Source organism: Microcaecilia unicolor, chromosome 11 (genome assembly GCF_901765095.1).
Source record: "Microcaecilia unicolor chromosome 11, aMicUni1.1, whole genome shotgun sequence".
NCBI lineage: Eukaryota > Metazoa > Chordata > Amphibia > Gymnophiona > Siphonopidae > Microcaecilia > Microcaecilia unicolor.
Genome location: NC_044041.1, coordinates 34849831 through 34877789, shown reverse-complemented (window position 1 = coordinate 34877789; position 27959 = coordinate 34849831). Strand labels below are relative to the sequence as shown.

General features: G+C 40.2%; 1 protein-coding gene across 2 annotated transcripts in view; it reads left to right on the top strand.

The window, feature by feature from the left end:
* TCTN1 (tectonic family member 1) overlaps positions 1-27959 on the top strand; it is a 51185-nt gene that overhangs the window by 18714 nt on the left and 4512 nt on the right. The window contains exons 3-13 of one of the 2 annotated variants that reach the window (XM_030220071.1): positions 6172-6302; positions 15065-15204; positions 15402-15489; positions 15752-15858; positions 16912-16932; positions 18597-18695; positions 20026-20151; positions 21744-21826; positions 25516-25656; positions 26764-26920; positions 27535-27657. In XM_030220071.1, the coding sequence (XP_030075931.1) occupies positions 6172-6302; positions 15065-15204; positions 15402-15489; positions 15752-15858; positions 16912-16932; positions 18597-18695; positions 20026-20151; positions 21744-21826; positions 25516-25656; positions 26764-26920; positions 27535-27657 (1216 nt within the window). The remainder of the gene's footprint in view (positions 1-6171; positions 6303-15064; positions 15205-15401; positions 15490-15751; positions 15859-16911; positions 16933-18596; positions 18696-20025; positions 20152-21743; positions 21827-25515; positions 25657-26763; positions 26921-27534; positions 27658-27959) is intronic. The other variant, XM_030220072.1, reaches the window with a different exon arrangement.

The window sequence follows — 27959 nt, the reverse complement described above, 5'->3', positions numbered from 1 at the left end:
CTCCATAAGAGGATCCCAAATTGAAGAATATCGGCCATCATTCAAAATTAAATAATGCCTATTCTTAAAAAATGACTCTAACCACTTAAACACCAAGCCACTAAATCCAAAATCTGATAGTATACTTAATAAGATGTCAGACTATAGTAAAATCATCTCTCCGCCACTGCACAAAACTCGTCTAAACTCTGATGTTAAGAAAATAAATCTGACTCATAGGAACTTGGGCTTTCCGCTGATGGAAACCAAGGGGATTTTTCTACTTGAATAAACTCTTTATTTCTTTATTGAAGGAAAAACCATTATTACTAATGTATTATTACTGAAGAGATGCAGAGTGAGAGTGTGTTACTGAATTAGACTCTTTCTCCCATGGGAAGCCAGGTTCATATTCCACTACCATTCTTTGTGATTTTGGGCAAGTCACTTAGCCGTCCATTGCCTAAGGTACAAACTTGGGGGTCTTTTTCACTAAGCTGCAGTAAACACTAATGTGTGCTTACTGCAACTTAAAAGGGCTTACTGCAGAGCACGCTGAGGCATCCTACAGTAAGTTTCAAATGTGTGCGTGTTAAAAAAAAATCTAGATTTTTGACTGAGAGGGCATGTTTTTTGGGGGGGTGGGGTGGAGAGTGGCCATTTTTGTGCTAATTAGTTGATATTGCCACAAAGTAATTGATTAGTGCAGGATTAGTGCGTGATCCCTCACCGCCTACAAAATGCTATTTTTTGTTAATGGCCATGTGCTAATGGCAACATTAGCAATGTTGTCTTCAATTCAAACTTGCAGTATACCACAGTGTCCTGAAAGTTTAATTCAAACAAGTAGCCTAGGTGCTGAACACCCTAACACGGAACACTAGTTCCTACCGAAGGGCTACAGTATAAATAATCATTGGCTACCTTACAATACTTGTAAGTGGAGAAAAAAAGCACTTAACAGGCACAAAAACTCCACTTTTTAAATACTTAAGCCACTCATAGTTCACTATGCAATAGTCCATAATATACAGAGAGTGCTACCAAGGGAACTTAATTTGTTCTAAAAATAAATGCAAATGAAGTCACACTTATCTTATAGCCTCTTCAAATTTAGTCATATCCTTTCTCCTCTTGGATTAATTCGGAAAATGGAAAATTGGCCATTTTCTGGCTGCGGTAGAAATGACCTTGGTGTGCAGGAAAGACTCATGAAAGGGTGTGTTAAGACCACTTTCTACTGTAGCTTTGTAAAAGGACCCCTTAGATTGTAAACCATCTGGGAAAAGAGGAAATACCTATTGTACCTGAATGTAGCTCACCTTGAACGTTTGAGAAAGGAATGAGCGAAATCCAAATCCTATGGGAATTAAGCTTAGTAAATCAGGAAAACTAAGGAATTTTCTTGACCAAGTAATATTGTAAGTTAGTTGATACCTTGTAAAATTCACTGAAGAAGCCTGATTACTCCCTTTGCATCTACTAAGTTGCCTCTCTCCTGAACATTTGGCATCCATCCCTTTCCAACTCCTTCCATCAAGCATCAGCTGCAACACAGAGATGAACTCAAAACTCTCTCTCTCTCCCCCCCCCCCCATGGTCTTCTCCAAGTAATGTCTTTCTCCATAAAGCTTCAGCCCGTCCCCTCCACCCACTCATTTTCACTCTTCCCATACAACTGTCTGGAAATAACACAATCTTATATAAGGCTATACGCTGAATAAGGGATATTGGTAAAAAAAAAAGTCCACAGAGCAAAAATATTTAAAGATGTTTGAAGCAAGACAGTATAATTTGCCCAGTAGGCATCTGTTACTTTCCTAGTTAAATAAACCTCCAAATATTTCAATTTATGATACATCTTCTGCAATGGAAAATCATCCCCCAGTCAGTGTATTGGTCCCCGGTCCCCCCCCCCCCCCCCCCACACACACATACACACACAGGCATAGCCTCAGACTTAGCAAGGTTAAGTGACAAACAAGAGACTGTGCTGTGGGAATGCACCAAACGCAGAAGTTGAGACAAAGATCATTGCGGATGAGTGAGGACAGACAGCATATCAGCAAAAGCCATACCATTTCATCACTTCCCAATAATAGTAAGGCCACTTACCATAGGATCTGCCTGCAGTGCTATAAAAAGGGGCTCAAAAGCAAGAACAAATAACAGTGACAAAGGGCACCCCTGACGGGTGTCCCTCACCAAAGAAAAGTACTCAGAGTGCTCACCATTGATCAACACCGCCAACAGAGGATTGGTATATAGGTTCTTCATCATATCCAAGAAGATTCCCCCAAAACCATATTTATCCAATAAAGAAAACAGATAATCCCACAATCAAAAGCCTTTTGGGCATCCAGACTAAGAGCATAGGGGTATTCCTAGTGATACAATGACCCAAGGCTGCCATAACCTTACAGACATTCTAGACTGCTTATTGGAATTGCACAAAGCCCACCGGATTCTGATGAATAAGATCTGGAAGCAGAGCTACCAACTGAAGTAGCCAGGATCTTGGCCATCAGTTTCACTTCAACATTAAGTAGTGAGATGGGTCTATTTGAGCCCAACAAAGTGAGGTCATGACCAGACTTAGACCAGACCACTATTATTGAACGATTCACATGAGCTGGAAAGGCAGCTATTTCACAAACCCTTCTGAAATAAGCCGCCGAAGGAGGAGAAATATGGTACTGTAAAAGCTTATAAAATTCAGCACTCAGCCCATCGGGACCAGGGCCTGCATAATGGCACAAAGAATTTCCCAAGCTGAGATTGGTGCATTCAAAAGCTCAGCACCCTGAGAGCTAGCTCTGGGCAAAACCAAGGAGGTCACGTACAACTGAACCTCCTCAATAGCCATGAAGGTCTTCTGATAAAATTGGGCAAAATACTGAGAAAACAACTTTATCAAGTGTCCCATATTTGAAACAATATTACCTTTATGACTAATACCCTAACAAAATCGCGGGCCCTCCCAAGGGTGGACTAAATGAGCTAAGAGCTTCCCAGTATGGTTCCCATATCGGTAAAGCTTGTGCTTATAATACAGCCTGGACGTAACCACCTCCTCATGAACATGGACATTAAGGGTGGTTTGTAAATTTTCTCTAGTCAACGAAGAAGGATGCAAAATCCACTCCTCCTTACAGTGATCCACCTGATGCTCCAAATACAAATCCTTGGCTAATTTTTTTTTCCTTTTAGCACCCGCATAGGCTATTGTTTCCCCTCTCAAAACAGCCTTTGCTGTTTCCCAAAATAGGATGGGGTCTGATACATGCTGGCTATTATCTGGAAGGTGTGATTTTTTTTATTGTATATGTTGGCAGAAGAAATACAGTCCTTTTATTATTATGACATTTGTATCCTGTATTATCCCAAACAGGTTCGATGTGGCTTACAATCCAATTATAAGCCACATTGTCATAAACCTCTGTCCCTAGAGGGCTCACAATCATTTTTTTTTTTTTTTGGCAGTGGAGGGTTAGCTGCAGTGGGAATCGAGCCCAGGATGCTGGGATCAAGGTCCGCTGCACTAACCATTAGGCTACTCCGCCACTCCACTTATGCTCATTTAATTCAGTTGTATTCCAAAGGCACGAACAGTTGACATGGGATGATATAAGTCATTATTGCCCAATAGTCTCTATTCCTCAACTAACTAAAACAATCGAAGGAATTGTGGCAGAACAATTAGTAAATTACTTGGAAGATCATGATATATTGTCCATTAGGAAAGAGATTAGCATAGGGAGACGAGTACTCGTAATGTAATTCGACATGTCCTGTGTATTGATCTGGTAGACCTTACTACTGGATTTATTAGCTTTAATTGGATTAGGAGGAATTGTCCTCAAATGGTTTGAGGGCTTCCTGAAACATCACTCTTGCTAGGTTAAAATGCACGGGATGTCAGAACCTTGGGTCCCCGATTGTGGGTTCCTCAAAGATCGCCTATTTCACCTATACTCTCAAGGGCCTTCGAAATTTTAGTTTATGCTGACAATTTACTATTTTTATTCCTTTTCATGACAATGTACAAGAAATTTATACAGATATGGTGCTTGATTAGATCTGTTGGAACAATGGGCCAGAGATTTTAAACTAAAATTAAATGCTGATAAGACAAAATTTCTGATTTTGGGTAGCCTGTGTAGGAAAATCACATGCTAGAGCATGAATGTAAAGGGAATTACTTTTAATGTGGAATCTCAGTTTAAAATACTAGCAGTAATTTTGGACAGGTACCTAACATTAGAACTGCAGATGTCTGCAGTTTCAACTAAAGATTTCCAATTATTGTGGAAATTTAGGAGAACTAGAGTGAATTTAGACTGACACCCTTTTAGTCTGATAGTATAATCCACACTGCTTGCTCACCTGGATTATTATAATTCAGTTTGTTGGAGTCAATAACTTCATTCTCAAAAAAACTGCGAACATTGCAAAATGTACAGCTGAACGTTTGATTTATAAATCTTCCCAAGTTTGAAAGGGTAACACCATTGTTCCTGAAACTTCATTGGCTGCCAGTGAGAGCGCGTGTTATTTTCAAAGTTTGCTCACTGGTTCATTTAATTGCATTAAGACTAGCCCCAGATTGTTTCTTATTGATCTACCAACTAGAAATTCTGAGATTCCAGCAAGAATTTATGATATTACACTACCCTCATTCCAAGCAGGTTAAATACAAAAGAGTATTTGCAACATGTTTTCAGTTTCAAGCTACTTTTTGGTGCAATTCGCTACCGATGATTATCTGATCTGAACTGAACCACAATCATGTTAGAAAAAATATTAAAAACCTATCTATTTAGCAAATTTGCTTGTTATGGGCTAGTGTTTTTGTTTTACGGATTGTAATTGGATAATTGACATCTACTCCTTTTCGATAATGTATTTTTCTTAGGTATGCCTAGCCTCTTGCTTGTAAACAGCAGTGAACTCCTCTGGGGCTATTGTGGGATTGCCCCATGTAAGCCGCATTGAGCCTGCCATGAGTGGGAAAGCGCGGGGTACAAATGTAACAAAAATAAAATAGATACTATTGGAGATTCTACATGGAATGTTGCTACTATTGGAGATTCTACATGGAATGTTGCCACTATTGGAGATTCTACATGGAATGTTGCTATTCCACTAGCAACATTCCATGTAGAAGGCTGCGCAGGCTTCTGTTTCTGTGAGTCTGACGTGCAGGACGTCAGACTCACAGAAGCAGAAGCCTGCGCGGCCACATAGTAGCAACAGTGGAGGAGTGGTGGTTAGGGTGGTGGACTTTGGTCCTGGGGAACTGAGGAACTGAGTTCGATTCCCACTTCAGGCACAGGCAGCTCCTTGTGACTCTGGGCAAGTCACTTAACCCTCCATTGCCCCATGTAAGCCGCATTGAGCCTGCCATGAGTGGGAAAGCGCGGGGTACAAATGTAACAAAAAAAATTATAATTGCTAATTTGATTGGTTTGCATAATTCTCTTGTAAGATTACCGTAAATTGACATGACTCTAGCATGCAACATGCACTTCCATCCTGCCATGGTGACATCAAAACTACTTCAGCTTCAAAGTCAGCACAGAAGTAATGATGATTTATTTTATTTTGCTTTAACCTTGCCAGACTGAACCATATATGACCCCTAATACAGCAGCACTAACAGCTCTCCCATGCCCAGCTTTAAATTTAGAACAGCAGTTTCTTGTAACAACAAATGAATGGTCAGTATATTATGGTATTGACATAATTGTGGTGCCTATCTTTATTCTTGTTTTAAATATACAAATTGGCATAAAGATACCTAATATGAACACAGAAAGACATTTTATTTTATATGTTCCCAATTTGTAGATGTTTGTGGAATTGATCAGCTTAAGGAAAATGCAGAAGAATCTGAGTGTGCTTGCTGTTTCCATGTTATGAATATGGATATTCATTGTAAAAGTGCAATGCAGTGTTTCATATACCTGGCCTTATATATCTAGGTCTTTATCATTTATACATCAAAAAATGTGTCAAAATAAAGCAGAAGAAGTGGCACTGAGCTGTAAGGAATATTAAAATATGGATACAAACACTGCAGTGAAATTAATCAAAATACTCCAGTGTCATTGGAACTCGTGAATATATTCTCTCCCTTTTTAAGCCCTTCCTGTTCAACTTCTCAGAACTTTTTTTTTTTTTTTTTTGCAGAGGTGCCAGTGAACTCTGTAGCCAGGAAGTAGCTATATATTCACTGAATACTACTGCAGTTCCACCTCGGCGCGTGTTCAGCTTAGTTAACCAAGTGAATCCAAATATTTTCTGCATCTATTCTATCAACTGTAAGTATGGTATGCTGTCAATTAGCACAACAGAAAACAATTGTCGATTAAGAGTTTGTGTCTTTCACTGTGCCGTGGCGGCAGCCTCATAGCCAGTGACATATGCCTCTGTAGACTTCAGTGACATAATTATCTACCTCCCCCATTGAAACCACTGAGGGGGGTAGTTATCAAGCAAGTTTTAGGGATGTAAGTTGCATTATTTGCCCCTTCATGCAACTTAAAGGCCCTATCACTGCTTGATTAAAAATACTGTGATGATATTTAAGTAACTGTGGGTTACACAGTAATGAGATGCAAAACATGCAAATGCTAACTGCAACTTGCAGTGGTACACTGCAAGTTGTACTAGGGACCTAAAATTATGATAACATAACCAGGGTTATTTCGCAGCCCAGGAGCACTAGGCTGCAAAGCCCCGGTCTGATGCTCCTGGGCCGGCAGAACAGGGTTCCCCATCCCCAACATGGGCTACATTTTGAATGCATTGGTGGTCCAGGGATAGTCTTCAGGCAGGGGTTGAGACCCAGTTGTTCCTGCCTAGTCTAGCGTCTTCAGGAAAATGACATCCTTAGCGGTCATCTTGCACGATGTCCACTAGAGGTCTTGTTTCCTTATGAGAAAGCATGACACCGATCAGTAGTTGTGCCACTTTCCTGAAGAATGATTGGGCTTTGTTCCTGCCCAAAGACCACCCCTGGACCACCATTGCATTCAAAGGTAGCCCCTGTTGGCCTGTGTCTATGTGGGGGGTCTGGTGCCATGAGGGGGGAACCCTAGTCTGCCGACCAGGGAGCATTGGGCCGCGGGAATAATGCTGCTTGTGAGGTGGCTCGTAAGCAACGTTATTCTTTTAAAATGGGATTCAGCAACTTGCAGTGCAGTTCTCTGTAACAGCTTTACAGCAAAGAAACACACCTGCTGGCCAAATAGCAGAAATACACTTCAGAACATAATCAATGCAGGAAAATATGCAATACATTTTACAGGCTTAAAACACACTGTTTCTTCACAACTTCATGATAAGATAGAAACTCTGCAGAATATTTCCAAAAGAAGAAATCTTCACTTCATTAATTTTCCTAAAGTAAAAAATATATCAGCAAAAGAAATGTTTAGGAAGAATGTGGTGAAGGTTCTAAAAATTCCTGAGGCGGCTGTTCCATCTGTATCAAAACTATATTTACAGGTTAAAAAGTTGCCATAACCAGAAGTCTTGGAGGATTCTTAGGAACTTAATCTACAGACTGGTCTAACAACTTTCTGTCCTTTTTGACTGTTTTAGTCAATATTTTGTTTATTTTTACCTCTCTATGTTTACTATTTTTGCTCTTCTTTTTCTTCTCCTTCAGGTACCCTCCTCCATCCTTTCAGTTTCTTCCTTGCTTAGCAGGTATACTCCTTTCCCTCCAGGCACTTTTATTCTCCACAGCCCAGCAATAGGTTTCCTCTGGTGACAATCCCCTGGGACTCTCCCCTTAGCCTCCCACAACTTCCTTTCTCTGGCCCTACCAGTTGCTACCCACTGCGATTATGTTTATTAAAGCATGATATACCACATGCCGTGGCGTAGCTACATGTGGCCATGGGGGCCTAGGCCCCTCCAAATTTCCTCTGCGCCCCTGGTCTTGCTGCTCAATTTCAGTAAAAGGAGCATGCAGGATGTGAGGGGAAGAGGGAGCAGGGCAGACAATGTGGCGGCGCCAGAACCTGGCGCTGAATAAAGGCTTCAGTGGTCGGGGTTTAGGGACCCCCACCAGCCAAGGTATTTGTGGCAGCAGTGGGTGGGGAGCGGCAGGGCGGCAGACCAAAATGTGCCCCCTACTTTGGGCTCTGGCCTCCTCCCACCACGAGGTCTGGCTATGCCCCTGCCACATAGGCAATACAGATCTCAGTCGTTTACAGATTAAAATATAAAATAATAAAATGGGAAAGGAACTCCAAAAACTGATAGAAAAGTATCTGCCACATTCTCCCAGAACAATTATATCATAAAATAATAAATAAAACAGCTTTATAAGTAGAATAACTATTCCTTCTGGAACTGTGAACCATAAACTAGCCTAAAAAAGTGTGTTTTCAGTAAAATCTTGAATATCTTCAGATGGACTTCAGTCCAAATCTGAACAGGAGGAGCATTCCACAAGGAAGATGATAGCCAAAAACAAACAAACACAAAAAAACCACCTAGATTCCCGCATTGATACTCCATCCTTCTAGTGCTCCATGGGTATCACCATACTACATGCTGAAACTGATCTTATCTATTAGGTACATATGGAGAGGTTAAAGAGGCCAAATAACTTGGGATATGATTATAATAGACCTTATGTGGGAGGAGTAGCCTAGTAGTTAGTGCAGTGGACTTTGATCCTGGGGAACTAGGTTTGATTCCTGCTGTAGCTCCTTGTGACTCTGGGCAAGTCACTTAACCCTCCATTGCCTCAGGTATAATATGTAAACTGCTTTGATTGTAACCACAGAAAAGTGGTATATCAAGTCCCTTTCCCTTTTTGTGCAAGGATAAGTACTTTAAAATGGATTATTTATTTCACAAACAACCAATGAAAGCATATAAATACAAGAGTAATCTTGTCCCTATGGCTTGCATTCCCTAGTAGTCCACTAGCAGTGTTTTATAATGTCTATAAACATTTCAAACTACTATTAGATCCAGCATGTATCACATTCCTATAATCAAGTCTGGAGACGACAAAGTATGAATTAAAGAGTGCAACGCCTTATCTGCAAGATATTTTAATGACCGTATGTATCTTTTGTAAGGGAAAAAAAATCCTTTTTTAATCACCTCAGGGATGTGCTATGTGAAATTCAAACATAATCTAATGTAACTCCTAAATATCTAAAAGTGCCCCCAAATAGCACCGGAATCACGTTAGGCCAATCTGATCTACTGGCAATCTAGCAAGTTGTGGTCTTAGATATATTTAGAACCAAAGGTTGTTCCTGCAGCCAGTGTGAAATTTCTCCATGCATTAAGGGGGACAAATTTATTTATTTATTTATTCCAGAGACTTGATATACTGTGTGAGGTCTGGCTTGGCTACTGCACAGTGTACAGTGCTAAAATGCAATCTGGGGGAGGAGACAACAGAATGCGGGTTATTCAAAGGTCTCAGAAAATAAATGGGTTTTGAGCAGTGATTTAAATTTTGTATAAGAGGGTTCCATGTGAAGATAAGATGGGAAGGCATTCCAAAGAGTGCGGCCTAGGAAGCTAAAGGAAGATTCCTGAGAAATTGTTAGGCATAAAGCAGCGAGCGGGCACTGCTAACTGGTTCGCAATGGAGGAATGAAGAGAGTGTGCAGAGTCATAAGGGAGTAGAGCCAAGTGAGATATGCAGGAGCAGACAGAGATGTGATTCACATATTCTTAAAAACCTTACTATTACTATGTTTATTACAATTTGTAATATTCTCCTTTACTTTGTTATTCTATTTACTGTGTAAGCCGCATTGAACCTGCTGTGTGTGGGAAAGCGCGGGGTACAAATGTAATAAATTTATAAATAAGACAGAAAATTTTAAACTTGATAAACATAGAAACAGGCAGCCATTGTTCAGAGTGAAGGAGTGGAGTGACATGATCAAAGCAGTGAGAAAAGTGGAGAAGTTTGACTGCAGTTGATTGGAAAAGCTGAAGACACTTGATGGAGTATAGGGGCAAACCAGCATAAAGAGAGTTACAGTAGTCTAAATGTGAGATAATGACAGATATGAGAAGGGTGCAGGTAAGGGGGGGAATCCAAATAAGGATGGAGGGAGTGAATACAGTGAAGTGCAAAGAACTCAGAATGAAGGACAGAATCGATTTGAGGTTTAAAGGAGTCAGAAATGAAGCAGAGATCGTAACCAAAGGTAGAAAGTCATCAGCAAATATACATAGTAACATAGTAGATGACGGCAGAAAAAAAGACCATGTCCATCCAGTCTGCCCAACAAGACAACTCACCTGTGCTACTTTTTGTGTATACCCTACTTTGATTTGTACCTGTGCTCTTCAGGGCACAGACCGTATAAGTCTGCCCAGCACTATCCCCGCCTCCCAACCACCAACCCTGCCTCCCAACCACCGGCTCTGGCACAGACCGTATAAGTCTGCCCAGCACTATCCCTGCCTCCCAACCTCCAGCCCCGCGTCCCACTACCAGTTCTGCTATCCAATCTCGGTTAAGCTCCTGAGGATCCATTCCTTCTGAACAGGATTCCTTTATGTTTATCCCACGCATGTTTGAATTCCGTTACCGTTTTCATCTCCACCACCTCCCGGGGGAGGGCATTCCAAGCATCCACCACTCTCTCAGTGAAGAAATACTTCCTGACATTTTTCTTGAGTCTGCCCCCCTTCAATCTCATTTCATGTCCTCTCGTTCTACCGCCTTCGTATCTCTGGAAAAGGTTCGTTTGCGGATTAATACCTTTCAAACATGTACTAATTCCAGCACCTTGAATTATAGAGGCCAGGGGACTTAAAACGATGTTAAATAATATGGGGGGGGGGGCACTCCACAATTAAGAACAGTAGTTTTAGACATGGTTGACCCTATTACTAAGAAAAAGGTTGGAACCAGACTAGCACTGTATTTTGAATACCAATGGGCTGTATATTTAACAATAAGGAATGATCATCCAAATCGAAAGCCAATGCTAGATCTAGCGATACAGCCAATACTAAATGAGCACTATCCATTTCATTCAAGCAGACTGTCAAAATCGTCTCTGTACTGTGTCCTGTCCAGTACCCAGATTGTCTGTAGCATGTAATATATTAATTGTTTCTAAATAATTGTTTCAAGACTATTTTCTCCAATAATGTAGAAGCAAAGCAAAGATTTGAGATGGGCCTATAATTACTAGCCAGTGTAGGATCTAGGGAAGGATTTTTTTTTTTTTTTAAAGGTTGGCTTAACTATTGCCTGTTTCCACCCTTCTGGAATTCTGCCCAGTTAAACTTTGATTTAGCATTGCTAATAAGAAAGGGAGGAGAACACGTTTGTACACTTTATCCATGAAGATGGAATAGGATCTAACCCACAATAGGTTTTATTCATTGTTGCATAAACATTAGCTAAGGAAATTAAAGAAGGCAGCTGGAACAAGCTCCATTCTGCTGACAAGTCATGTGACAGCTTCAGACTCAGGGCCCTCTATTTCAGCGAGGAGAAAGTTATACTTCTTACACAGCATAGCGTTGTATCGGAGTCCATCAGTGGCAGTCTCAATGACTGCTAGGCCTTATGACTTCCTCTCTCTGGCATCACTGCTGCAGTCTCCACAATTTCCTCACCTGTTTCCAGCCTGAGTCCCACAGATGTCTCTTCAATTGGACACCTGGCCCCCCAGGAGTTTTCAGCCCTTTGGTGCACTGTTGTAGAAAATTAAAAAACTTAAATCTAGTTAAATCATTTGTTCTTATGTTTGCATTAGTTAAGTCAGCAATGTATCTATAATATGATTCTGTAATTTTGTGATATATGAGACAACTTTCTATAGAATATTGGAATATGTTGTAACTACGTTTTCAGCTCATTTTTTTAACATGATGCTAAGTATTGAACACTAAAAAACATAACAGCCAAGAAATGTTTCATATTTCCACTAGTAGCAACGGGTCTTAAAATATAAGTGAATATCCACAGGAAACATATTTACTGTATATGCCAGGGGATTTCTTTGAACAGAAGTGCAGGGATAAAAGTCTAAAAGGTTTATAATAGCAACCATGTGCTTTTACCTTTGTTTATCACTTTAAGAGCTCAGTCCATGTAGGCAGACCCAGCCTCAGGCTTGTACTGTGTGATAACAGTATTGATCCTGTCTTTGTTTTCTTGTTTGTTTGAAACATGGTGATGGCGATATTTTTTTTTATCTGTGCTCTGAAAAACAAATATTACACTGTAAAGGAAAAAGGGTGCCTACTGCAACACTTCTTCATATCCAAGTTACTTAAACAAGAGAAGCGGGCAGCAAACACATGATTATTTGGTATCCTGATATTTTGCTTTTCAGCAAACAATTAATAGTAACTAGGTTTATTTTTTTCCCCAAAGTTTAGCACAATATTGAAAATGAATGTTTGTTTCTTTTCTGTTTAAACACTTGCATGGCAACAGAATAAATGAGGACAGGAAAAGATTGAATTAGTCCATCCAGCCTGCCCAGTTCCACTTTGGGTAGATGAAAATACAAATTCCCATATTTGACTCTACACCAGCTTCCCACTCCCACTGTGTTCTCCCTGAACTTTTCAACCCTTTTCATACCACTACCATCCATGCAAGCATCAAGCATACCCCACACTGTTAGTCATTTCAGGTCTTGCCGTCTTCCTTTGTGATTCTTATAAGACCAACGCTAAATCAAACACCTGGGCTCCTTTCCATATCTTATTACCAAAATCAGTAAAGCTGTTATCTAGAACATGTGGCCTCCCAAAGCTGTTTGAAGTCCCTCCATATAGTTTACCCCAGCTATCTTTTAGCCATACGCTGTTATAACTTCTTTCTCTGCAGGTTTACCCCAGTGCTTATGGTTTATGGCTTATTCAGATTTGTCGAATTGCCTTTTTTTACAAAGTAGTTCAAAGTGATATACAATAAAAACAAATCTCAGAAAAAGAATCTAATGAAATCCATAGGAAAGCAAACCATTCATAACAAGAAACATTCAAATGTCTTGGCAGTAAACAGCAGCATTTCACTTTTATCCAGAAAAATTTGACATCAATCATTAAAAGCTTCCATTCAGAAATGGGTTTTGAGACTAGTTTTAAATTTTTTAAAAGATGTTTCAGCACAGATTGCAAAGAGCAAATTGTTTCAAAGGAATGGAGCCATGAAATAAAAGGCACTTTTTCTTGTTGACTCCCAGTAGGCCTGAGATGGACTGGGTAGAACAAGTCTGTGGTCATTAATAGAGCACAGGAGATGAACAGGGGTATAAGGGATTGTCAACTTTGAGAGATAGTTGGGTAGTCCAGTTTGGAGTGTCTTAAATTCCAGCATGAGTATTTTGAATTGACTCCTGTGCTTTACTGGGAGCCAGTGCAATCTTTTGAAGAAGGGGGGTTATATAATCACATTTTCTAGCATGACATAGTACACATGCTGCAGTGTTTTGTAGGATATGAAGTCTTTTTAGTCCTGAATTAAGAATGCCTGGATAGATAACATTACAGTAATCAAGCTGTGATCCAATAAATGTGTGATACAAAACATGTAATAAGTTGAAATCTAAAAAAAACTTGAACTGATCTAATTGTGTGGATGGCATAGAATCCAGACTTGTACTGAAGAAATTTGTGAAGAGAAACTTAATTTTGAGTCTAAACTTCCTAACCCATCTCCCAGAGGAAGATGGGCTGATCAGGTAGAGGCAACACGGATAGTGAGAAAAGAATAAGGTAGTAGTCAAACCACAAAAGGGGCCACGGACAAAGATTGCTGCAGGTTGACAATATGGAAGCATTAGATATTAATAGGTGAAGCGTACGCCCTGCCGAATGGGCGGGGATATTAACGTATTGAGATAAATCATGGTCATTTAAAAAAAGCACTCAGAGGTGGTGAGTATAAATATCTACAGGGATGTTAGTCATCCATGATGAAAAGGTTTGTATATCTTTGCATTTGCTATGGCTTGGCTTCGAGAGAGGGAGAACAATAGAACAGAAACACATGATAAATAGGGCTGCCTGAAATCTCTGCTAAGAGAATTTCCGGATAGGGGAGGTCAGTAGGAATCAATTCCTTAACATGTAATGAATTGGAATAGATCAAAGCTAACCCTCCCCCTTGTCTAGATTGTCTAGCTGAAGATACTGCTAGACAGGAAAGTGGAAAACACTGACTCAAATGATATTCTTCTCTGGGGAGGAGCCAAGTCTCCACCAAGCAAGGCAGATCCAGCTGATGATGGATTATTATCTCCAAGATTAGTGGGGACTTCTTTGTACAGAGAGAGCAACAGTTCAATAGTCCCCCCTGGAAAGCTCTTACAAGGAAGGTTTGAGAAGAAACTGGCGAGTAGTGTAATAGATTGGGACGAGTAATAGAATGCAGAAAAGAATGTGATGGTGAATGTGAAAATGGGCGGTGCCCATAGAACACTAGAGTATGCTGTCTGTCTGGCAGCATGAGAGTCATGAAAATATAGTAAAAAAAGATACCAAAATCATCAGAATTCGAAAGTAAAAGAAAGGAATGATGGATCTACTGAGAGCTATGAGGGTTCCCCAGATTTTGCTTGCCCCAAGGAGCTCTCCTAAGGAGCACATCCCGCTTCTTATGCACGCGCCTTCAGTGCACACCCACCTAGAGCGCGAGCACCGCTATTAGCATGGATTAAGTAATCATTTATTGCTGCTTTCTTCTGATGTTTACTGGTCATGTGACCCGGGTCTGATGCTGGCCGTATTTGGGTCCACAAAACAAATCTATTTATCTGAAACAATATAAAATACTGCAGTTAATGCACACAGGTACAACAGTGATAGCAGTGTAAGTGAATTATACTATCCTCTTGCCACTAGGAATTCTCTGTGTTTGTCCCATGAATTTAGAATTCTGTTAGCATTTTTGTTACTCTTTGTTCCTGCTAGAGAGTACTCCAGCATCTGCTATGCTTTCTGTGAAAAAATTAAAACCAACAAGCATGACATTGTAGTGAGGAATATGGCAAATTTATATTTCTAAAGTTTAAAGAGGCTGATTTAATCAAAATGATTTTTCAACCTTTTACAGACAGACCCGGATTGTCCTTTATTTCTCCAGTGATACCAACAGAGAGTAATTTTGATGGTCTGGTGAAAGAATTCAGTGGTAATTCCTTCAGCACAGCGCCTGATGCTTCAGCTGGAGCAAGTAACCCTGCTAGATATGAGGTGAAAAATAGACTGCTGCTGTACGTCACATTTATTTGGTGGGCTCACTAGTTCCTCCGTTCTTTTTATTTCCAGCTCGATCCTCTTTCTGTTATATCAAGAAATAATACTATTCTTATTTAATGTTGATTTCTGTGAAAAAAAGCTCACAGTGAAAGATTTCCTGTCTGACTCTGTCATTATTCTTTTTTTGGCAGTACGGTGCACCTATTCAGACAAAAGACTCATTTCTGAGATTTCCTGTCCCACTTGTGTCCTCTCAATGTACAGATAATAATCCTGCAGGTAGGGAATTTTGAATGCTTTTCTTGCCCTTCCTTCTTTGAAAAAAACAAAACAATGAAACCCGCTTCTTGAATCCTCTTTTGTTTCAGCAGATGCCAAGCTTTTACTTGGTAAGCAGGCCCTTTGTAGCATGAGCGATGTCTTAGTTGTAACATTGAGTAGGCTTTCTTCTGTTGAAGCTGATTTTGGGTTCATTAATTCTGTGTGTTCAGTTTCCCTATTCTTCATTGTCTTAGTCATTTATGCCTATTGTGATTTCTAGGCTTTTTGGTAAATCAGGATGTGACATGCAGTAGAAGCATAAATGTGGAAAACTGCAACATTCCAGCTCTTAGTACGACATTCTATGCCAGTGAACCTATTGTACAAGTAAGTATTCAAAGACCATCTAGAAAGGTTTCTTTCGTTCTTAGCTGTTTTGCTTCTTCAGCATTTTGCAGTTTGTTAAGAAAATCACATCCAGGAGAACTACAATAGATTCAAACATGCATAAAGAAAAACCTTCCTAATATCTATATATATAAAAGGCAACCCCAACGTTCTGAAGCCTCCACGGAAGTTGAGGCGCCCGAGATATCCGGTGTGCCCTGGAGTGTCTGCACCGCCCTCGCGTCAAAACGTCATGACATCGAGGGCGGAGCTATTGACACTCGAGGGCCGAAACGGCCCACAGCGAAGAAGGCAAGTAGCTTCGAGGGACGGAGGGAGGGGGCCCCTTGCTAGCGCCCGTTTCATTCCGCTCAGAAACGGGCATTTTTTCCTAGTTAGGTATAACAAGCAGTGAAATAACGTTTGATGGTCATTTTCTGGTTCAGATATTGAGAGGCTGGAGACATGTTTCTATAATCGTTCACAGCAAGTTTGCTGTTCTCTTGCTAGCATTACTGGTAGCATGTGCCAGAAGAAAATGTAAATAATACACCAGTACTACTGATAGTTTTCATTTGATGTATTCCTTGCTCCTTTCCTGGGCTCGCTTAACTATTCGTACAGTGTTCATGCTTTACGTGTATCAGTGTGGTATTTGCATAAGCTCTTGATTAGACCAACACAAAATACCCAACTTTATTTATATTTATAATATTGATAGAGACCATGTGAGAGGAACTCATTGCTGGTTTCTGTTGCTTAAAAAAAATTCTCTGGTAGTAAGTAGTAACACTGCCACCCTCAACAGACTTTCGGTGGTGTGACATGTGAAAGAAGTGAACGTAAGTTAGTAAGTATATGTAAAATATAAGTATAAGTAAATCTAAAACAAATACTGAACTGACCTAGTTTAGGTGAAAGGGATGATCTGACAAGCAGCATTCCAAATTGAGATATACAGAGTTCAGGTAATAGAAGTTTAGTGTATTTTGTTCTTTGAAACACACATTCTTGAAAACAAACCTTTAATTTTGTGAAACCATTTTTTCCTAGGTACCTAATTCAAATAATATGGTAAGTACTTTTTTTTTGTAATGTTGGCCTCTTCACAAACCTTTGATACAGAACCAGGTTAGCAAAATTGACTATGAAAATAACTAGGCCAGATACCCCCAGATTATATAGCGTGACTGACCCTGGTGCTTCAGATAAGGATTTTTCACCATCTCTTCCTGGTTTGGAAGTTGCTTTGTCATCCTCTACTGTTTCATGGCATCATCTTGTGGACCCTGTAGCGTATCATGGTGGATAAGCACCAAAAGGCCTATTTAGTCTGCCCAATTTTCTGCCTTTTGCAATACCATAGACTCATGGGGGGGGGGGGGGGGGAAGAAATTTGGACAAGTTTCTGGAAGAAAAGTTCATGAATACTTAGCAATGTAGACTTGGGAAAGTCATCACTTATATGTTGAAATTAACTACCTGAAATGGGACTACTTTTTCGGATCTGCTGTGTACTTATGACCTAGCCTGGGGATATGATGCTGGGTTCCATGGACCTTGTTTACCTGGTTCAATTTTCAGTTTGTCTGTCATTGTAATTAAGGTCCTTCTGTATTTGTTTTGTTTAATTCTGTTAATATTATTTACTCCACCACCTTCACAGAGAAGTTGTTCATGCATTGTGTGGTCAACTATTTCCTAGTGTTAGTCCTGAGTCTATTTCTTTTGAGTCCCTTGTTTTAGAAACTGCCTTTCCATTGGAAAATTGTTTTTTCTTTTGCATTATGTATATCTTTTATTAACGATGCACTAGAAGGCCAAACATGTGCTAGAATGTTTAATTTTACATTATACCAATGTTGAAATTTTTCCATTTATCTTATGCCAAAGAGCTCTAGCTATGATATCCCAGCTTGTATGGCACTGTTTAAATTAAGTGTACAGATACCATGTGAAAACCTTTGTAAGGGCTGGTTCCTGGCTGTGCTATGCTGCTTTTTCACAAGAGACCAGAGATTGGGATTTTTTTGTTCATTAGGACTGGTCAGGCAAAGATGAAAAAAAAAAAAGTGGCGATGATGGTTATCTCTGCTGTAGCAAAAATGGTGGTCCTCAAAACCCTCACCACATATAGTTTCTGAGTGGTTAAAATGTGGTAGTTGGACCAAATGTATGCAGAGTGGCTCATGAACATTAATTGTGAGTATCCTGAAAAACAGGAAGGGAAGGGAGGGGATTTTGGATTCAGCTTACACCTTTTTTTCAGTAGTAGCTTAAGGTGAGTCACATCCAGGTGTACAGTGGGTCTTGTCCCGTCTCTAGAGGGCTCACAATTTCCATTATGTACCTGAGGCAATAGAGAAGGGTCTTGAAGAACACATTGAGAACCATTGGATGTAAGAGTTCAGCCTTCAACCAGTAAAAGAATCTGTAGTTTCCTAAGAAAGAGTGAGAACATGGGCTAATGATGTGAAAAATATTGCCTTTTACGGACAGACTAGAAAGATCTATCCAAGCACGGTAAGGTCCACCTAGCGACAAAGCAGCAGAGAACCAATACCTTTTTACCCAACCAGCTTATGGAAAGGCACAGCGCTGCACTTTGAACTAACTTCTCTGTAGTGGATCAAGTAGTCTGTACATGATGAAAAAAATTTGGGTCTTCATGAAAAGTTCATCATCCGATTTATGCAGAGCTAAAAGATGCTAAAAATACCCTTTTGGTTCTCTTGTAGATTAATATCACTGTCCAGAATCTAAATGGAATACTTGATCTTAACAGCAGTAATGGGATTCCAAACACTTCTCAAGTGTGCAGGAATGTTGTTCTTGGGGTAGGTGGATGCATTTTTAGTTTTGTGGCTTGCTTGTTCGTTGTTAGTCAAGCCAACATCCTGCATTAGTGTTAACAATAATCCTGAGGTTTTTCTTTAGTTCTCATGTCCTCATGTGTGTAACTCTGTAATAATAACTTGCTACATTGTAAAGTATGTTCACATTTTACCTCTAGTAACTAGATATACTGGGCGACTTTTCAGACTTCAGAATAATATCTCTTCTACTTTTTAAAATATTTAGCTCGCATCTTTTTCAGTGGTAGCTCAAGGTGAGTTATATTTAAAAGTATGTATTGCTCTATTCTCAAGGAGCTTAAAATAGGACATATCTGAGGCAGTGGAGGAGGGTTATGTAACTTGTCCAAGGCCACAAGGAGCATCAGTGGGATGTGAACCCTGACTTTAACCACTGGGCTACTCTGCATGTCTTGTTTCTTACTTATTTGAAGCCAAAAGTTAAGATATGGATTTATTGTGTATAGCTTCTAAGAGAAATTGTTTTCCCAGACCTCAAGGTAGTTTTGAAAAGTTACTTACCCTGGCTAAATTAGCAGTTTGAGTGAAAACAGGGTTAGATTGAGGGAGGCAGCAAAGCATATAGTTCAGTATTTTCAAAATGTCTTTACTTTTATTTGGTATCCTATGATTTACGTGTGTTTTTCTTTGGGGGAGGGGGTGTGTACAGATAATTTTCCCCGACGCAGTTTCAAAGGGAAAGCATATTCCTATTTTATCTTCAGGTTTAATGCACTAGTTTTCAAAAGGGATGTAGGCAGTTTAGACAATTGCTCCCATTTTTGAGTCCGTCCCCTGTTTGAAGAACTTGTTCATCATTTGTTACCTTGGTTTTATAAGGCTGGAGCAGTTGTGTTATCTGTGTTGCGTATATACTGCACCAGAGACTTCAGCATGTTTTGCTTTATAAATGGGTTATACAAGGGATATTGGGGGGGGGGGGGGGGTTGAAAGATCACTCTTGAGGAATGGGAAGAATATGATAAGATTTGTTGGTAGTGAATTGGATCCATTGCTAGCGGGGGAAGACACATGATGGCAGACAGACATAGAACTGTTGTCTGGGTTTCTTCATTTTGTCTAGTCCTTTCTCTGCATGGACTCTGATCTTTGCCAAATCACTTTTCCTTTTCAATAACATCTTTAGTTGTACCACCTTCTTTCTAGAGCCTGTCATGCAAGATGCAAACCAAGCCATAGATATTGGAAGTATATTTGCTTGCAAATCATATACTGTCTGTGTCTGGATTAAGAGCATTTAAAAAAAGAAAAAGGTAAATGATAAATATATAAGGCAAAAATTTTCTTTCAGGTGAGCTACCTCATTCTGTACTCGGATGCAGGAGAAATAATAAATGCTTCTGTTTCTTTCATCCTTGGAACAATCACTAGAACCACGATTCCAATACAGCAAAAATTCCAAATCCGTTTCACTCAGGTAACGTATGAAGATATTACTGTGCCATGGGCAATATGACAAGCTGAATAAGTCACTGAGGGAAAGCAAACACTTAATCATGATTTGTCCCTCTGTCTTGCAATGTTTTGCAGTCCTGCAAGAGATATCTATATATATAATTCTCACCTCCAACGTTCTGTCCTGCCTGGGACCGTTGCTCCTGTGGTCTGCTAGGCACCATCATGACGTGTGCCCCTCACACCCCTCCCACCGAGTTCCAGACTCCGCCCTCCCTCCGATTTCAACACCCCCCTCCGCGTTACGGATCTCTGGACCCCCCTGCCGTGACCCCCTCGACCCCCCCCCCCTTCCAGACGAAAACACTCCCCCGCCGCCGTCGCATACCTGTGCTGGGAGGCCTTGAACTGGGAGAGAGGGAGGGAGGCAGGCTGGCCTTGAACTGGGAGGGAGGGAGGGAGGGGGGTCTGGAACTCAGAGGGGGCAGAGCGAGACAGCAAGGGAGGGTGGGGGATTGCCTTGCTAGCGCCCATTTCATTTCATAACGAAACGGGCCTTTTTTACTAGTACTGAAAATAATATAGCTTTGAAGTCAGCTGGGCAGTAGATGCTGGGAAGGGTAATAGTTGGTGGATTGAGTCCATGTTACAGTTTCCTGGAAGGAGCCTGGCACATGGCTCACATCCTCATGACCAGACTAGGAACAATGAGAATTGGGCCTATTAAAATAAGGGAAACAATGATCCAGCACTGGTTCTGATTGAACTGGAAGAGAAAGGGGAAACCATGGAACCATTATTAAAAAAAAAAAAAAAAGAAACAGTTTTGGAAAGTTCAGGCACTTTTCAGAACATAAGCGACTTTGTATTGCTTCATGTTATTTGAATTTAACTACCGTATTTTTCGGACTATAAGACGCACTTTTTTCCCCCAAAATTTGGGAGGAAAATGGGGGGTGCGTCTTATAGTCCGAAGGTAGCGGTTTTTTTTTACCTCCGTTCCGTATTTACAGGATTCCGTGTTCCCTGGTGGTCTAGTGACGTCGGGGCAGGAAAGAGCCCCCTCTTTCCTGCCCATCGCGCTGCTCTCCGTGCTTCTCAATGCTTTCCGACGGTCTCGGGGATATTCAAAATGGCCGCCGAGATTCTCGGCGGCCATTTTGAATCTCGCCGAGACCGTCGGAAAGCATTGAGAAGCACGGAGAGCAGCGCGATGGGCAGGAAAGAGGGGGCTCTTTCCTGCCCCGACGTCACTAGACCACCAGGGAACACGGAATCCTGTAAGTACGGGACGGAGGTCCAAAACCCGGACAAGACGCACCGGAGCACCTAGGTTTTAGAGGAGGGAAAGAGGAAAAATTTTTTTTTCCTCTTTCCCTCCTCTAAAACCTAGGTGCGTCTTATGGTCCGGTGCGTCTTATAGTCCGAAAAATACGGTAATGCCTTTTTCAGTAGTAACTTCATTTTATGACTTTTTCCAAATGTATGTGTTTTTGCTGAATTACCAACTTCCATCACTATGAGTAAAATTTGAACCTACTAATCCCTTCATATCATTCAATTAAAATGTTGTAATTGTGTTTGTAATATGTGCCTTTTATTTTTTAATAATAGCAAAATAGAACTCCAGTCCCTGTAAGTGGAAATCCCGGTTATGTGGTTGGGCTCCCTCTTGTGGCTGGATTTCATCCATTTGCATATCCTCCTCATGATTAGAATAGCTCATATGTGGCTTCATTAACGCATGACTGATCTCCATGTTCATTAACCAGCAGCTTCAAACATTTGATGGTACCTGCTCAGCATTTTTCAGTTTATAATGTGTATTTATTTTCTATACTTGTAGTCAATGGAGAGGTTCCTAGAACTTCTGAGAGAAATGTGGTGCATCTGTTTTCTGCCACATTTTATGTAATTGATTATAGTGGCTTTTAAAGTTATTATTACAGACTATATTGTTATTGATCACAAAAGCTGGGAAATACTGAGCAATATCAGAATGAAATTCTGAATAACCTTTTTATAAAGTTTCAAATCAATTAAAGAAATTATGAAAGTGCTGGGTTTTCTAACCAAACCCTTTCTTATTCTCTTTAGATGGTTATTAAATATATTGGTGTCAATATTAGCATTATAAAATAGGTTAGTAAAAATAATCTGTATTATACCATTTGATTCCCTAAGCTTTGATTTCACAGGCACAGAGCAGAAGAAATGCTTAGTGATTCAGCTCTTTAATATTTCATCTCCTAAATTAGAAAAGAGGACTCTGTGCTGGAAGGAGGGTAACTATACATTCTGGTCTCTCCCATGCACTTGCTTTCAGATGGGTCAGCCTCCAAATGTGTGTCTAGCCTTAGCCTTCCTTCTAGGAAGCACCCGTTGGCATTCTCTGATTAATGGAGAAAGGGTTGCTTATGCTAAGTAAAAAAAAATAAAAATTATATATATATATATATATATATATATATATATATATATATATAGTGTGCGTGCGTGCAGTTACACACATTATTATAGGTATTTAGATATTTGTGGGAAAAGTGTCTGTGTCTAGGTTTATGGTTTTTAAAAATTTGATATACCGCTAAATACAAAAAGATCAAAGAGGTTCCCAATAAAAAAGTATTATGTAGAAAAGAACTCCATCCTTTAGCTAGGATACATCTGACCACACAAAACATGGAGACCTCACTACCCCCTATTTCCCTTTCTTCCCCCCACACCACCATACGTATAAATAATCTCATTATCTACTATTACTAGAGCTACTTATTTCTACAGTACAACTAGATATACACAGCGCTGTACACATATGCAGATACTTTCTCTGTCCCTAGTGGTCTCACAGTCTAACAGCCATACTGTGTCAGTATGTGGTCCATCTAGCCCAGTTTCCTGTTTCCAACAGTGGCCAATCCAGGTCACAAGTATCTGGCAGAAACCTAAAATCGCACCATTCCATGCTACCAATCCCAGGGCAAGCAGTGGCTTCTCCATTGTCTGTCTCAATAGGACTATGGACTTTTCCTGCAGGAATTGTCCGAACCTTTTTTTTAAACGTAAATGCACTAATTGCTATTACTACATCTTCCAGCAAAGAGTTCCAGAGCCTAACTATTTGTTGAGTGAAAAAATATTTCCTCATATTTGTTTTAAAAGTATTTCCATGTAACTTCATTGAGTGTTCCCTAGTCTTTGTACCTTTGAAAGAGTAAAAAACCGATTCACTTCTACTCGTTCTACACCACTAATGATTTTGTAGACCTCAATCAAATCACCCCTCAGCTGTTTCTTTTCCAAGCTGAAGAGCCCTAACCTCTTTAGCCTTTCCTCATATGAGAGGAGTTTCATCCCCTTTATCATTTTGTTCACTCTTTGAACTTTCTAATTCCGCTATATCACAATACTGTAGGTGAGGTTGCACCATGGAGTGATATAGAAGCATTGTAGTATTCTCAGTCTTATTTACCACCCCTTTCCTAATAATTCCTAGCATACTGTTTGCATTTTTGGCTGGCACCACACACTGGGCAGAAGATTTCAGCATATTAACACCTAGATCGTTTTCTTGGGTGCTGACCCCCAAGGTAGACCCTAGCATCAGGTAACTATGATTTGGAGTGTTCTTCCCAATGTGCATCACTTTGTATTTGTCCACATTAAGGGGATCTTTTACTAAGGTGTGCTAGCATTTTTAGTTTGTGCTAAAAATCAGCTGGCGTTAAAGGTTTAGCACTAGCTGATTTTTAGCATGAGCAAAAAATGCTAGTGCACCTTAGTGAAAGACCCACTAAATTTCATCTGCCATTTGGATGCCCAATTACAGAGTCCAAATTTAGTGTGTGGCTCCCATTCATAGAACGGCTAATCCAAAAGCTTGCAAAAAAGAAAATGTTTTCAGTAACTAAATCACTTCAAAAGAGGCCTCTCCTAATATGAAGTGGAACAACCAAAATAAAGCCCTGTCCCTAGTAGTAGCATTACGGGCCATAGCCACCGGTGGAATTTTCATGCAGTGTGAATCCATTCATCTCAAGTTTCACAAAGCCAAATATAGGGTACTGCTAATGTAGCCAGGTACCCTGGGATTCAAGCATAATAGGCTCTATGAGCTAACACTAATAATTTATAATAGATTTTTTTATTTAACTGGCAACCAAGGGTAGTGGAGAAATAATGAGGTGATGTGATCATAATTACGAGTCGTCGCCCCCCCCCCTCAAAAAAAAATTAATAGCCATATTCTGCAACGTCTGTAGTTTCTTCAAATTGGATAATGGTAATCCTGTGTAAATAGCTAGTATATTTAGCTTGAGAACAAGAAACTAGGAAATAATATAGTGTCTTTAGTATTACCATTAGCTTTTTGTAAAGGTTCCCTGCTGTTTTAGTTCTCTGCCTCTTTATTTGTTCTTCTGAGTCATTTGTAACTGACATTTTTTTTTGTTACATTTGTACCCCGCACTTTCCCACTCGTGGCAGGCTCAATGCGGCTTACATGGGGCAATGGAGGGTTAAGTGACTTGCCCAGAGTCACAAGGAGCTGCCTGTGCCTGAAGTGGGAATCGAACTCAGTTCCTCAGTTCCCCAGGACCAAAGTCCACCACCCTAACCACTAGGCCACTCCTCCACTGGGCAGTGGTACCTTGAGCCTTCATCAGCAGCTAAGGGTTTCCCCCATTCTTACTGCTATTAGGCAGGTGTTTGAAGCAACAGGCTGGGACTCTCATGGAAGACTGAGATGCACATTCCAAGTCTGCCATTAGTTGCCGTCATTAAGCAATGGCTGAGACTTCTAATCCCCTGGAGTCCATGGCCTCTGCATCTTCCCCAACTCATCTGAACATCTGAAAGCAGACTTAGTAATCAAACTCTGATCTCCTGTATTGCAGTATAAAGCACAGATAGTAAGCCCCTGCTCTAGTGTTTTCAAGTTATATCTGTATTTAGATATATGTCCTTTACAAAATATGAAGCACATTTGGTAATCCTAAGAGGCTCATTTTCAAAGCACATAGAAAGTTACTTAGATTACTATGGGGCTCATTTTTAAAGCAATTAAGAACATAAGAATAGACATACTGGGTCAGACCAATGGTCCATCTAGCCCAGTGTCCTATTTCCGACAGTGGCCAGCCAATTCAGGTCACAAGTACCTGGCAGAAACCTAAATAGTAGCAACATTCTATACTGCCAATCCCATGGAACTTTGCAAGTCTAAGTGCTTTAAATATACAAGATTATTCAGTTAACTAAAACCATGTGGTACTATCCAATTTCTGCCTTTAAGCCTAACCCATTGCACAATGGCTAAACAGAGGTTATGGGTTTAGAAATGAACTTTTACCTTTTGTCATACTGCTTTCCTTAACTCAATCTGCACATCTGGTATTACTCAGAGTACTAACAGATATGGGCAGTTTACTGTCCTGAAGAGCTATTCCAACCAGGACTGTTTGGCAATAGAAGGAAACAGGACACCCGTGATTTTTGGTTACAACACAGTGTCTGGCTGTAAGATACGGTAAGGGCTGGCTTTATACCAAGTGAATATCTTGATATTGTACTTTTTTCAAATGCCTCTTCTTATTTGTATCTGTTCTGTAGGTGGAATACTTTCTCTCCCTCCAGTTCTTGCCATACTGTTCTTACGGTGAAGTCTATGCATTTATCTCTTTTAGGACAAAGTCTGTAGATAGTCTGTGGTAAAAATTGTGTACCAAGTTTCAAACAGTGTGTGGATGCTTTTCCTTTCGAACTTGCCATGGGAACCTTTACCTGCCTCTTAAGTGGCTAGATTTTAGTAAAGAGTATGTACAAGCTACATGTGCAGTTTTGCAACCCTACCCAGAATATACTCCTAGGAATACCTTTTATCACGTGGAACAGTATGTATGCTTTTAGCTGTATTTGGCAGTTTTCAAATAGCCAGTTTCCCCACCTTCATGGCTTTGACATTTCTTTCTTATCTTGTGCACTTTAAGAAAAGAGTTGTAGTTGGGATGCTAACAAGTCCCTAGGGCATGAATCATAAACGTTTGTGCAAGTGCCATCAATCCAACAGTTGCCACACGCAAGCTGTATTGCTGAACCGAAAGTTAGACCTCTTTGGGAAGAAAGTGAAGGGAAAGTGCTCCATCATTGCACTCTACCTGTCTTTGGCTGAAGGAGATGAGCAATGACGATTAACTACAGTACTAGATCTACAGCAATTCCAATTCTTGTGGAACACAGCAGCTGAAGAAGTGGGAAATGCTATCTTATATCAAAGTAGACTTCATTATTTAAGAGAAAAGTGATTTTACAGCAGAAGGATTGCAAATATTGATATGGCTTGCAAAGAATAAAACTCAGGTTCTTGCATAACGTCATCTGTCTAGTCTGATTCCTCCCCCCTCTCCAAGAACAGCTGTAACAATAAAGTTAACACACAGATTTGAAAATTGAGTCCTCAGCATGCCATGTCTCTGTTGCTGTTCAATTTTGGTTCAGTTAAGAGTCAGGAATGAGCCCCGTTCCCTGTTTGTACAATCTTCACTCTGAAGACTTCTCCAAGAACTTTTAATTGATGGGATTTAAAAACACGCAATCCAGAGCTTTTTTAGTAGTTGTTTTACTGTTTTTCTTACAGGTATTCTCCAGATTCAACTTGTTTAGTAATAGCTGAAGCAATTAAGAACGTGCTGATGGGACAAAATTTTCCAGAATATGTAGCATCATTTGGAAATTCACAGACTCGGAATGTGTTAGATTGGGTACCCATTACTTTTTTGAACACCACAGGAAAGGTAACAGCAACACATTATTATTGTAGATAATTGCTTTTGATCTGGCAATTTCCTTACACCTTTTCCAGCTTAGAGAGGGTCTTTTACTAATAATTAGCTCATATTATCTGTAACAGGGCCCACAGGAATAAAATGTGTCTTGTGGCAGATAACATGCGCTAATCTTTAGTAAAGGACCCGCTGATTTAGGACCAGGTTCCATGTACAATGTCCTAGAAATGTTTTCCCCTGTTATAGATCCCTCTTCCATTTTACTTCAGTCATTGCAGAACAAGCCCTTTGTGTGTGTTAGGAGGGGAAGGAGGACCATACAACTGTGAGCTTGAAGTCTGACCACAAGCTGTCACCATTGCAGTATGAGGACTCCTCCCCAATCCCAGAGGCTGCAAACATCTGATCCAGGCACAAGAAAATATAAATCATTGCCATAACCTATCCTGTTTTTTATACAGTTTCTGTGAGAAAAGCAGTTGAACAAGGTTTCTAGGAAGTCTGACTGCTCAGAAACCTACCATTCTACTAAATGCTTGTATGTATTTATTCGTTTTAATGGTGAGTTAGGATTCACCTCTATATCAGTTTAAATTTCTATGTCTTATGGTTGTTTGTTTAAGGATGCTTGCCAGATTCCTTTGTCTCTGGATATAGACGTGAAATGGATTAAGTATGGATCTCTGGTAAACCCTCAAGCTAAGATCATAAATGTCACAGCCCAACTAACTTATAAATCGTTACAAGTAAGTAGCTTCCCTTCTTCAGATTGGAACATTGAATGCAAATTGTGTTCTTATTTGTAGCTCTAAAACAGTTGTAGGTATAAATTCATGGCATGAGAATTTCAGACCTTGGCTGATGTTTGTTGTGGTGAGCAGGATCATGTTCTTATCATAGGTGTTTAGGCATAGGCTGCTCCCTGAGGCTCATAAGCACTCTTCTCACCCAAAGAGAGTAGTAGTCTGCATTTTTGCATAACTGTGAAGTCGGTTACAGGAAGATTTTCAACTTCCATATCGTCTTCACTTATCTTAGTGAGCAGGAG